The sequence below is a fragment of the Narcine bancroftii genome, chromosome 10, assembly GCF_036971445.1.
Source record: "Narcine bancroftii isolate sNarBan1 chromosome 10, sNarBan1.hap1, whole genome shotgun sequence".
Taxonomy (NCBI): Eukaryota; Metazoa; Chordata; class Chondrichthyes; order Torpediniformes; family Narcinidae; genus Narcine; species Narcine bancroftii.
The window spans coordinates 36,603,801-36,617,721 of record NC_091478.1 but is presented as its reverse complement, the minus strand read 5'-3'; the positions used below and the strand labels follow the sequence as shown (position 1 = coordinate 36,617,721).

Sequence of the window (13,921 nt, the reverse complement as noted above, 5' to 3'; positions counted from 1 at the left end):
TCGCGCATAACACTCTTACCCCTCAAAAAAAAATTGTGCTTTGTGTTTTCCTCCATTGTATAGCCCCTACCAGTTATGGCGTATATGATGCTGGCCCGCCCACTAATGGCTCATCCTTAAGTCTCCTCCCCTTTTGCCCTGGCCATAAAGGTCATGTTACCTCCCCTTTTCCAGCGATCCTGAACCTGGATCTGGACCAGCCAGTCTTGTGCGCATTAAAGCCTATTGTTGCTGCAGTCGATGATGCTGTGGTTATTGATAGAGCCTATCATGCTTAATGGTAAATAAGTTCAAAGTTAAATTTAACTATGTTAACACTACAGAGAATTTAACCATAACTTCCACTAGTCAAGGTAACTATAAATCCTCTGCTACCTAACTTAAAATGTATTAAATGGAGGCATACAAAGTCTTTAAGACACCCCCCACCATAGTCTTTGCGATGTACTGAATAAAGTCTTTAATTCACTGCACATAGTCTTTTAAATGTACTGGAAGATGTCTTTCCCCCTTGGATCTACTCAGGGATGAAGAACACCAAACCGGAGTATGATCTTTCAACTTTTACAGAGGTTTGTTGAGGAGGTTTAATTGCCAAAGAATCATCCTCCTCACCTCGTTCCTATATCGACTCTTCTCGTCTGTGTGGTGAATTGCGAATGGTTTTCTCCATCTTGTGTTCTTGAAGTTCTCCTTCCTCCAGTGAGTCCTGCTTAGATTCCCTGTCATCCAAGTTTGTTGAACGTTTCCCATCAAACTTTTCCTCCTGCTCTCGCCGTTTCTGCCTTTCCTGTTCTCTACGTGCCTTATCTTAGTTCCCCTTGCTGCCGTTTCCTTCGCTCATGTCCCCTTTATTTTTCCTTATCATCATCATTCCCTCTCGTGTGTTTTCCCACTTCTTTGTCCATTTCCATGAAGATTTTAAAGTTCATCTCATCTGCCTTAAGTGGCCTGAAAACACTTCTTTGAGTTTTTTCGTTTCTACGAACTCAGCCCTTCTGCATTCCTTTTCTTCATTAAGTGAAGCAACCTGCTGACAAAATGCATCTACCTGTTCAAAACTGGGGACAACATTATAATCATTAAGAGTACCCTGTTGTACACAAGACATCACAAAGCTCTTCATCTTCCTCCTTAAGGCACTTTAATTTTGCATAATCTCTTTCTCCCCCTTCAAAAGACCTCCAAATGTATCCGCAAATCATTTTCCATCTGCAGCATTGTGCAACCTTCCTCTGGCAGACATGCATCCAAACTGAGTTCCTGCCACATTGCATGCTCTTTCTGGTACACAGCAAAGTTCTTTTTCAGCCATTGCCTTAATTTTTCTTCCTCTGCAATCATCATATCCAAAAGGCCCTTAATATGCCTTTTAACAAGTTCTGTTCTTTGCAGTCTTTGATCTTCTGGAATTCCAATCTCTTCCCAGATATTCTGAAGATGGGGAGTGCTGCACTGAGACAGCCGCCTGACTCACTGGCTAGTGCATCACTTTTCCGCACCATCATCTGGGCTGGCAGCGTCCCGTCCTGGCTGCTCGGCCCCTCTGTGGGCACCCTGTCTCCCTTTACTGTTTCTCTCTCTTTCTCTTTTCTCCTTCTCTCTTACTTTTTCCTCTCCTTCTTACTCACTTTCTCTCTTTTCTGTCATCTTCATCTCAAGTTTTGTCCTTTTATCCTGCTTCCGAGCACATGCTTTCTTCTCGCTGCAGCTTGACATCATTCTTGTCGTCGTTCTTTCTTACCAAATTTTCACCTTTGAAGCCCTTTTTCCCCTGAAATCTTGTAGATCCTGTCGTTCAGAATGTGGATTTTTCAACTTTATCCCATCCTCATCGCCACTTTTTTATGCATTTTCCCTTTGAAAATAACCTCTCTCTCTAGAGAAACTGTAGGCATCTTCATTCATGATAAGATGGTGCCAAACTGAACCTCCCCATACAATGTAACTCTACGTTTATGCGTGTTCCCATAACAAGCACGTCTTCAGGATGCAAGAGGAAACCAGAGCACTGAGAGAACCAGCAAACTCCATGCAAGAAACACCCAAAGTCGAGAATGAACCCAGATTGTGGGAGCTGTGAGATCACTGGTCTAAATGTTCTTCCACTTAGCAGGGATACTTTCCACTAATCTGGGTGGTGCCTGAGTCTTGAATATACTGACTCAATTACAGCTACCTGAGCCAGAGAATATATTGCATCAAAATTTCATTCTTTTATCTCGATAATTCCTGAACAATGCACTTCCAATTTAAAACTATGGATAAAAAAGCCTATTGCCTGGCTGGAGATGATGCTCCAGTTCCTGGTCTCGGAACAATAATTGTAATTTGTAAACCTGTAGAATAGGGTTAAATATAAGGTCCACTTGTGCCTGTACATAAAATGAATCAAACTCTGATAATAATTTGGATCTTTTCAGGAAATTTACAAAAGACAGAAACTAACAGTGGCACGGTTGGCGTAGCCGTTAGTGCCATGCCTTTACTGGACCAAGTTCGAATCCTGTGCTGTCTGTACATTCTCCCCATGTCTGCATGGATGACTGCAGGGGCTCTTGTTTCCTCCCACTATTAAAAAAAAACATACTGGGCGGGGTGTAGGTTAAGGGGGCATAAATTAGGTGGCATGGACTTGTGGGCTGAAATGGCCTGTTACCATGGTGTATGTCTAAATTTAAATTTAAAGGTGCAAGCTTAAGGAAAGTACACAAGACTTCTTTCTATGTCTCCAGTAAAATAAGATCATCAAACCAGTTTGATGATCAAAAAGTTTTAAGATGAAATATTGAAAATTCCACTGGGAAGGATTAAAGTGTGTTACACTATCATTCCCATGCCCTATTTGTCACCCCACTGCATTCCGTTCATTAGTCATGGCTTTATCCTAAATGATCTTCAAAGCAATCCCTGCTTGCCAAAATAAACAAAAAACAGTAAGAGTTAAGCTTTTACTCCCACTAAAAGTAAAAGTTTAATTTTGGCATGTTCTAGACTTGAAAAAAAAATTGCTCCTTGCATCATTTAGATTAATCCTTCTTGACTGTCAGAAAATTGTTATCTTGTCTGAATCGCAAATGATTTTCCGCAGTGCCTTCTGTTTTCCTTCCTTGGAAGTGAGGATAAGTTCCAGCATCTTGTTATTTGTGCGATGTGGTGACAAAAAAAAGTCTTCAATTTCTATCCTGTCTTGCACCAATCTTCATGTAATAGTTTGCAAAATTTATTTAGTTTCATTTCTTATGATAGATCTATCAGCAACTCCTTACATTATTACTTTAAAATAATCTTCCCTATTAACCCTTCTGTAAGCAAATTATGGAAGGATACGATCATCAATACGTGGCAATTGCTTTTGGAAAGATAAACTGCAACTTGTTTACCTATTAGTTTTTTTATTGTGCCACAATAAGAAACTGGTGAGTCATAATTTATACAGCTGACCTCTGTAATCACATTAAAGTTGGTGTTTTATGTTGCCCACACGTACATCTGGAGCTTCACAGTCGTATTTTCAAATGACAAAAGTACAGTGCACATAATTCAACCAAGTGTTAGATTGTTTGGGGAGCAGAATAAGGATTGTGTGAGGAAGCAAAGCCACAAGCTGGCTAATAGCAATTGTTATGATGGACCGGATAAGGAGTGGGTGGAAATTGACCTTTCCGCCATTTCAAAAAGGGACCAAACAAATGCAACAAAAATAACGAACCTCTTTAGAAACTCCATATACTCGGCATGCTTGATCAGTCCTGTCCTCATCATTATCGTCTGAAAACATGGTCGATCGATGGCCCAGAGCTTTACATTTGTAAGAGCTGCCAAACCACAAAAGGAGAAACTCTGTTAGCCAGCAAGTGGGAAAAGGGAACACAGCACATTTAAATCCATTAAAAAGGCAGCAAATGTAAAACATAGGCATCATTAATATTAATCTGGTTTCATAATTATAATGAGTTCATTGCCTTCCACATTGTACAGTTTTTTTTGCCTGGAGCAACAATCGCAGATACCAGAGGATATCTGTTTAAGGTGAGTGGAGATGTCAGAGGTAACTTTTTTTTAAAACAAGAGAACGGTGGCTGCATTCCGGGTATCGTGGTTGAGACTAGGACAAAATGAGCATTTGAAAGGCTCTTAGAAACGGCACATCGATGTAAGAGGATTATGGGTCTGAGGTAGGAAAGGATTAGATGGTTGTGGAATGGGTTTACATAGCTTGGAACAACATCATGAACCGGAGGGTCTGTAATGTGCTGTAATGTTCCACGTTCCATTTGCACTGAAATCCTTTCTTACTGCAGCTAAAGCAAAACTCTGATGGCAAACTTAATTGAATTAAGAGACAATAAATATGTAGGGTAAATAGATTGCTGTCAGAGAAGTCCATGATTAATGCAACAAGAGGAGTTTCCAGAGTCTGATAGATGTGAGTAAGGAACTGTACTTGAAGCTAGGGGTGCTTGTTTTCGGGTGTGTGTATATGTAAATGACATGACCTTTTCTGGTTGACCCTGCTCTTACTGGCCGGCTCGTGACTCCTCCCCTTTCTTCCACATAAAGGCTGTCATGCCACAAGCCTACCCTCAGTTTGAGTCTGCATCAGTGTGAGCTGTCCATCTCTTGCTAATAACAGCCTTCAGTTCCAATTACTTCAGTCTTTGTGCAATTGATCGAGCATTATCGGGCTTCTGTAACTTCTGCCCAAAGAAAAGCAGAAAAAGTCATGATGTTCGTTGCCTGCTTGAGATTGTGTCTCACGTAGATGCACAAAAGGGATGGGAGATCAGAGCTGTGGTAGATTTGGGAATGTTTGCTGCCTTCTGCATTCTTGGGCATTAGAATTGCCAAACCAAGCTGTGATGTAACCAGTCAGTATAATTTCTACAGTTCACCGGTAGAAGTTTTTAAAAACATTTTATTTATTGAATGATGATGCATATGTTAAAGCATACAGTTAATGAATAAAACAAAAAGAAACACACAAAATACATACATGATATTTTAAAACTAATCCCCTGCAACCCCCCCACCCCCCTTCCCTAACCCACCCACCCCAACCCACCCTTCTCTAACCTACCCCCAAAAAGAAAGAGGAGATCACATAACATCAAAATTCATCAGTTAAATACCATGGTTTGCAGCCACACCACTACTGTGTGGGAAGGGGATTTAATAATTCAACCCCATATAATCCAAATACGAGCTCCAAGTTTTACGATTAAAAAAGTAATTATCACATATATTGTATGTTATCTTTTCCAATGGAATACAAGACCTCAACTCCATACGCCATCTCTGGATACTCAAATCAATCTCATTTTTCCAAGTAATTGCCAAACATTTTCTAGCCACAGCTAAAGCCAATCTCAAAAGAGTGATTTTTAAATCTATTTAATTTTAATTCTAAACGAATCCTCTTAATATTATCCAACAAAAGTACCAAAGGATCAAATAAAAATTTCACTTTCAAAATAACTTCTAAATATCCTTAAAGTTTATTCCAAAAAGGTTTCACTGCCTCACATGACCAAATAGAATGTAGAAAAGAACCTCCATCCTTATGACACCTAAAACATAAATCCGAAGAAGTTTGATAGTCTAATGACTTGCTGAATCTCCTCAAACTCTTTAGAGTTTGTGTGATCCAAGATTAGATTTTTAAGCAAAGTAGCCCTATCCCAAAGCATCACTGCCCTGTAGGGGATCCGCATCTGGGTACATGGCTGAGGAGGTTACCATAAATATGTAATGTTGCATCCATCAATCCACCTGATCAACCAGATTTGAATAATCACCAATATATTTTAACAACCTACATTCAAGGCATTTGATAAATTCAATTTGTTCCGAGGAAATATTGACATAGTTCTTTGTCTGCTCAATTTTCAGCCAACACAGGCAATACATCAGTGACAAATATCCTGCCTTTTCCCTCAGTGGTCCCTGGTCCCCAGTTACAGGAACTCTGATACTTAATGGTAGGGTTACCAATAATGACTTGACTTGCTGCTAGAGATGTCATTGTATATCCTTGAGCTGCCAGGATCTACCATCACAGAACACTACCTCCCAATCAATTTTGGAAAGTGAACAGATGCTTTGTTACCCTTCACAGATAACAAAAAATGAAGTGCTACATCACCACTATTTTCCAACCAACAAACTGAATTGTTTAGAAATATGCCATAATGACAATGTTTTAATAAATTGATGACACTTTTCCCAGTTTTGGGATTGGTGCTGGGGCTCCTTCACTGGCTTTTGGGAAAACTACAAACTTGCCTTGAGAAAGAATCACTAGCCTGGTGGATTATTCACCGAGTCTGCAACACAGAGGCAACTATAGACAGACCGTATGTGTGACACAAGAGCAGCCCTTCAGTTAAGGCATTCGCTGAGGTTCAAGACTAATTTTGTTTTTAAAGCGTGCGTGCATGGTGATTCAAAACATTGGGCAAGTCAACCAACGCAACTTCACAAACCCAGTGGCACTGTTTTGCCCATTAACAGATGATTTGGATACAATTGCATGAAGAAAGTTATTTTCAAGTTATGCATAAAATCGTTGCAACCATGATAGAATTGAGAAGCCTCCATTTTTAAAGAATTCCATTTCCTCACACCACGCAGCAACTTAGTGAACTTGGGTTCCATTCTACCTCATAAATTAAGTTGGAATTCTGCAGCATCAGGCTAGCATACCTGCTTCTGTAATCCCAGCTAACCAGACCTGGCACACCATCAGAAACCCTGGCAACTGAATGCAGATTCTGACTTGGAGATTGGGAAGAAAACAGTAAATTTTGTTTTTCATCACTTTAAAAAAAAATCAAACATTCTTATGATGAAAATCAATATGCACAGGTATTCAGAAAGCAACATATTTTAGACAAAGACTTTTTGTTAAAAACATTTATTTCTTTAGTCAGCATTTCACTCCGTGCTCGTGAATGAACTGCGCCTGTTGGTCGATTTAAATTGATGGAACTTACCAGCCAAATGAAATCCGGAAAAGAGTTTTTTTTCTCAGCAAGATAATCAGATTCCACAGCTTCCCCTGTTGAGGGGCATGTATGTCAGTGGTAGGCTTATCAGTGGAGCATAAAATGAGAATAAACTCTAAATCTCCAGCCTGTACTACAGAGTACAACACTGCACCTCGTCTGACGGGCTGAGGATCAAGAGCAGAAGAAGGGTAGAAAAAATGCACAAGGGCCAGAAGATCACTGGTAGCCATTGCATGTGCAACTCCTTGAATGTTGCCAAGGTTAGCCAAGGCTCAGGTACCCAAAAGCACACCTTTAATTGCCAGGAACAGAGGTGAATAGATCAGGATAAGTGTGTTCAAGACTCCATTCAACAGCAAGCCATCCAGACAAACTGCTTTTTAAAAAAAAATAGTTTGAATATTTGTATATTCCGATTTTACTAAAAAAATCATGTGTTCATAACACTTTTGTAACATAATTTTGATCAAATCTCCTCCTGAATTTGTATATTTATGAAGATAACAGCATCAAAGGATCCAAGAATATTTTTAATTGGAGATATTTATGAAAATGATATAAAATTGAACAAATACCAATCAAAATGGTTAAGTATTGCAATAGCAACTGCAAAGAAATGTATAACGATATCATGGAAAGATGATCGAGAAGTGTTATTAAGTTGATGGTTTAATGAGATGTAAAATTATATACCTTTGGAAAAAAATTACATGTAATCTAAGGAATTGAGTTAAAATTTTTTATACTACAGTAAAACCTCATTAGAATACGGTAATTGGGGTCCAAGATTTCATTTCGCATTACAGCCGAGTCGCGGAACAGACGCACATATGTCAAAGTGCCCACAGATAATCAAACCCAAGTATTACCAGTTTTCAAAGGATCTGCTATCTATAACTAACGATTTCAATGAAAGAAAGCAAGCGCATTCGTTTAATATTGGAAATCTGAATTTTAATCAACTTATTTTACAAAAAAATGGAGTTTTTCCCAATATTTTCCTTCAAAATTACCACTTAAAAGGAGCCGCCACTACACATCAAAGCGGTATATAACGTGGACGCTGACTGGCCCAGAGACATCTTAACAAGGTCATTTCTGTTTTTATCGACCAATCATAAGCTTCATACTGTTGACTTCTTGGGCAAACTAACTGGATCTATTTCATAATTTGCAAAGTTTAGGGTCCACAGATACCCCCGCTATAAGCGATTCTGCGGATTAACGAATCGCGTTCAAACAAGGTTTCAGTGTATTTTTATGCATAATTTTCCATCCACCTCTTATATTTTAATCCACTCCTCTTAATTAGTAATTTTTAATAACAATTGATTATTTTCTAAGCTAATATTATTGTACATTAAATGGTCGGTGTTTCTTTCTTTCCTTTTCTTACTTTTGGGTGGGTGGGGGGGGGGAATGGGGAGAAAATATATAAAAGTACTTTTTTGTTTCATTGGTTATGGATATTTGATTAATGTTTTACTCACTTTTTTCTTATAATGATGCAAACAAATAAAATAAAAAAAAAGAAATACCATGTCAAAAAATATTGGCAGTAAATGATTCAGTATTGTTTCTAGTCATTGTTGTGAGCTATTTAAAATATGAATACTCACTAGCTTAACTCTGAATTATCATTTTAAAATATATACTTTTTATGATGGATCAATTTCATGTATTAAAACAGTATCACCTCAAGTTACCATCATGTTATAAATTAACAATAAAGGTGAGTTATATTCAAAATGTCATGTTACATTGGTTCATGGGTAGAAAGAGACTTTGTGCTCTATTTGTACCTGGATGACCATTCCAGCCAAAGCACAAATTCCACACCAGGGGTTTTATTGGTGGTCGTTAGAATTTCTCTTCACTCACACCCACAAAGTACTTTCTTAATCTTTGAAACCAAGTTCATGAAAAGGAATCATACATGTTAAAAAACTAAAATCCTTCAAAACTGTACAATGTATAAATGATTTCTTGAAACCTTGCTATATAAAGAAACCCTGGGAGAAGGGACACAAATCTTGGCCTCAGATCCCGACTGTTTTTCCTTTACTTTCTCTCAGTATTTACTTGAGAGTATAATTTAGTTTCAGGATGTTCCGTCATGAGAAGGGAAATTTGCAAAATGTTTGACCCCAACTTTTGACATATTTCAGTGATGCTAAACAGAAACCAGAAGGCACCTCCAATCCACAAACCTATTACAACCAGACAATCCTTGGGTGTGAGCTTTTAAATTGCAACCTTCAGGCTAAGTTTGTTCTTGTACCAACAGACATTGCTATTAATATAATATCCTAGCAGACAAAGTAAGGATTGACAAAGGGAGCATTCAGAAATATGGCTCTATATTTCAACATTTTGTCATTGTCTTTTTGAAACATAATGTTTTATTTTTTTGTTTTTTTTCTTTCTGTCCACAAGTCAAGTCAGCTGTAGGGCTTGTTGTGTGTTTTCAATTGCTGCCCATGGACTGAATGAAAAAAAGCTTTCTTTGAGAAAGATCGTTGAGTTTAAGAGTGTAGTCTGCAATGTAAAGCCTGATTCATTCATTCACCCATCCCCCCACTGCAGTGCTAGCATTCTTGGAATGGCCTACCCCTTCAACGAAAATTTAAATTTTTAACTTTTTTACTTAGAGCACGGTAGAAGCCAATTCTGACCATTTAAACCCATGCTGCAAAGTTACACCCAAATTAACCGTCATCCCTGCCTGGCACATTTTGGAGGGTGGGAGGAAACGGGAGCACCTAGGGAAAACCCACGCAGACACAGGGAAAACGTACAAACTCCTTACAGACACCGTGGACCATGAACAGGGGTCGCTGACACTCTAATAGTGTCGCACTAACCGTTCTAAATGAAAACTATCACAATCTCAATTTAAGAACAGTTTAAATTTCACCTTTAACATGATTCAAAAAACAAATTGTTAATCAATGTAAGATTAGTCTGCCACAGTATTCTGGCATTCAATGTTATAAAATGACAATTCATTGATTATCAAGCCAAAAATTGAAAAAGGCATTAGGTATTATTAATCTGAAAAAGATAAGGAAATTACAATAATAACAGTGTGATTAGTTCTGCAAGAACAAACTTATTTTACGTATTGAAATGCAAAGAAATTAAATAAACCTTCTCCATTAGAGGCTCTTCATGGAAACTACTTCATATTAAGATGAAAAAGTGTTGGGGAAATCACCCTTTTGACAAAATGAAGTTTGGTGGAGAAAACTTCAATTGATTGTTAGTTTTGAAGTCTGTGCTTAACAAAAAAAAAATCACTCAGACTAATATGAATACCAATTTCAATTTAGAAATACAGCATGGTAACAGGCCATTTTGGCCCATGAATCCGTGCTGCCCAATTTGCACCCCATTAACCTAAACCCCCGGTATGTTTTGAACAGTGGGAGGAAACCAGAGCTCCTGAAGAAAACCCACACAGGCATGGGGAGAACATACAAACTCTACAAACAGTCCAGTCCGGATGGCTGGTGCTGTAAAGGCGTTGCGCTAACTGCTACGCCAACTGTTCCGTCCTTTGTTCTTTCCTTCCATAAACATCTACATAACTTTTGAAATGGATTGAAGATTTTTCATCTGTGAACTTAAGTCAAACCCAAAATATGATAAAGTAAAATCATCATATATACAGGCTAATTCAGGAAGAATAACTGAATTGCCAGCACAATGTTTGTTACATTTTCAAATACTTTACCTGCAATGAGTAGTCTTTTGGAAATGACGATTCTCATCTATAATTGATCACATATTGATGTAAATATTAGCATCTAAATATGTAATCCAAACTAATATTCCAGGTAATGACCGCTGCACTGCAGCCAGTGCAGTCTTATTAGTGGGATATTAAAACTATCCTTGGATCAGATGCAAACGATCTGATTGCACTAATGGCAATCAAATTAATCTATCTTTTAAACAACATCATGAGAACAGGCTGACCTAGAAATTCTATTGCATTATGCGATATTTATGACGAGATTGCATTAAGATTGGATTAGAAAACCAATCACGCACTTACTATATAATTCTAGAACTACATCAGATGGCTGCCATATCCTCCCTAGGTATTGTATGGACAGTATATACCTGGACATTTCCTATCAAGAAGCAAGTAGCCCAAGTTTGAGCACTGCTTCTAGACAAATCAGTTGCACATATCTGAATAGTGGCATTCACTCATGCATCAAAGCTAAAGAAAGTTAAGTGAACCGCAAACAGATTATATTTAATTACAAGACGTCCCCAGGTTAGGTCAAGATTTTGTGTCCAGGAGAACTGTTTGTAAGTCGGAAATTAACATTGACTCAGTGAATTGATCAGTGACCCCAGCTCTTCTCTGCTCAACCCAGCCATTATTGTTGTGGCCTGGGGTAGGGGTGGGAAGGGGGAAGAGCGGGGAGGTGCAGACGGAAAGAAGGCATACGGAAGTATCTCGTACCCACTTGACAGAAGATGCATGTAGCTCTGCAAAAAACAGAAAAACCATTCCTATCCATTGCATTGGTCTCCCAAATGCTGACATCGTAACCCAGGAAGAATCTGTAGTATTGGCACCGTAGCTGAACGCACTCTGCTGGAGGAACTCAGTGGGTCAAGTTGCATCAGTGGGAGAAAAAGAATGGTCAGAGTTTCTGGCTTCTGTGATGTTTCATCTATTGTAATAAAGAAACTTGGGTTCTGATGCACCATCAATAACTTCAAAGACTAGAAGTTTTAGAGAAACTGAGAGGCATTTATTCACAACAAAATGGATGTCTGTCCATGCTGGCCAACTGCCCTGTCCTGGAGGAGGCGGCTGTGGCGGAGTCGCCTTTTTTCAGGGCCAGTGGGATGAGCCTCAGGTACAGACAGCAAGGGGCATGTCCTAGCACATCCAAACATATACACAGTGGTTTATCACAGATTTTTATTTAAAACAACGATACATTATTAGCTATACAATTCATGACTGAGTAGAGACTTCCATCTTGATTCCCCAATCTGCAAGAAACTAGTCTCTGACTCCTTCTAGTGGTCAGGAGGATCACTAGCACTCTATCACTACATCGTCTTTCCTCGAGATGTTTAATCTAACAAAATGACACACTAATACAGTATTCATTTCAATTTAAAGTTCAACACAAACATAAACACCACATCAGCAATACAAACCTTTTAAGTGTGCAGTTCTTTTTCTTTTCGAGGTTCAGTCTGTCAGGTGCTTTGATAACATGTGTGGATTTTAACATAGGCGATTGTGTCAGCTCAGCTGGTCAACTACTGTCTAGCATGGGTAGTGTTTCCTATGTTACTGTTCAGACTGGATCCTCTGCATTTGTCTGGTCCTGCAGTGTTGCTTGTGTTTTCAGCAGGCTCTTTCGATTCCTCCTCAGTATTTGACCCTCCTCTGTTCTGATCGTGTAGGATCTTGGATTTACTTCCACCAGAACAGTGGCCTTTTTGTCCCAAGTGTGGGAATCTCTAAGCCCCATTGTGTCATGTTGTGCCAGTGGTCCTAAGCTTCCTGCTGACTTGTCAGAGTTTGCTTTTTGTCTCCACTGCAGACACTTTTGTTTCTGTTTGACATCTCTGTTATTGTTGGGTCTGCAGAGTAGGGAAGTGTGGTGCGTAGTCTACATCCCATCAGAAGCTTAGTGGGTGACATCTCATGTACAAGTGGCAAAGCTCTGTAACTCAATAGAGCTAGATACGGATCTGAGCCACCATCTAGTGCTTTCTTAAGCAACCGTTTAACTATGTGAACCCCTTTTTCTGCTCTACCGTTGACTGTGGATGCAGAGGACTGGAAGTCGCATGTCGAAAATCATATTCTTCTGCAAAGTTCTGGAATTCTCTATAGCTGTAGCATGGTCCATTGTCATGGTAGACAATTTGAGGAATTCTATGTCTTGCAAAGATTGATTTCATATATTTGATCACACAAGCAGGACACATGTTGTGGATTTTGTTGTTGTGGAAGCAACACAATCTCTGGATAGTTTGATAGATAATCAATAACCAGCAAGTTATTCTTTCCATCCATCCATTCTTTCCATCAGTCTAACTTTCTGCCATGATTTTGCTGGTATTTCCGTTATTATCATGGGTTCCCTTTGCCTGCTCTGCATGAAGTTTCAAACAGGTCTCACAGCTAGAAACCATATTGTCAATGTTAGCATTTATCCCGGGCCAATAAACAGTAGTTCGACTCTCTTCTTGCATTTTTCCATTCTAAGGCGCCCCTCATGCACCCTTTTCAGCATCTCTTGTCACAGTAATTGAGGAATAATAATTCTGCTCTGCCTTAGTAGAAGCCCATTGACAACACTCAGCTCAGCTCTGATGTAGTAGTATGGCTGACATTCACCTCTAGGCCACTCTTCATTAAGTTTCTTAATGACCTTCTGTAGATCTGAGTCCTTTTCTGCTTCAGCTGCGATCTGCTTGGATTTCATGTCAGATACAGGAAGCGATTCAGTGATCAGATTCATGTGGAGATTCACGTCTGTCTCTGTGAAACTCTCATTGTGTGCTTCACTCTGCCTCGTTGCCCTGGAAATGATAAGTTTCCTTGGTATGTACATCCTCTTGAATAGGCTTAAGTTTTCATATGCTTTGTCACCCAGCAGCGATCTATGTCCATCTAAGACTACTGGGAACCTTAGGTAGTGCTCTTTATCTTTAACTTTCACCTTGAGTTTACACACACCTTTCATGTCGATGCTCTGTCCATTGTAGGCTTTGAGCTGTACAGGATTTGCATGGATATATGGCTTCATCATCATTGCCCTGATGTCGCGCTCACAGATCAAATTGACCTTTGCCCCTTGTCCAGCTTGAAAGGAATATTTTCTCCATTTGTATCCAATGACACAGTCCACTTGTCCTCT

At 39.1% G+C, this 13,921-nt stretch overlaps 1 protein-coding gene across 3 annotated transcripts in view; it reads right to left on the bottom strand.

Annotated features, from left to right (window-relative positions):
• LOC138744465 (cGMP-dependent protein kinase 1-like) overlaps positions 1 to 13,921 on the bottom strand; it is a 592,254-nt gene that overhangs the window by 217,499 nt on the left and 360,834 nt on the right. For all 3 annotated transcript variants that reach the window (XM_069900680.1, XM_069900681.1, XM_069900682.1), the window contains exon 4: positions 3,713 to 3,818. In XM_069900680.1, the coding sequence (XP_069756781.1) occupies positions 3,713 to 3,818 (106 nt within the window). The remainder of the gene's footprint in view (positions 1 to 3,712; positions 3,819 to 13,921) is intronic.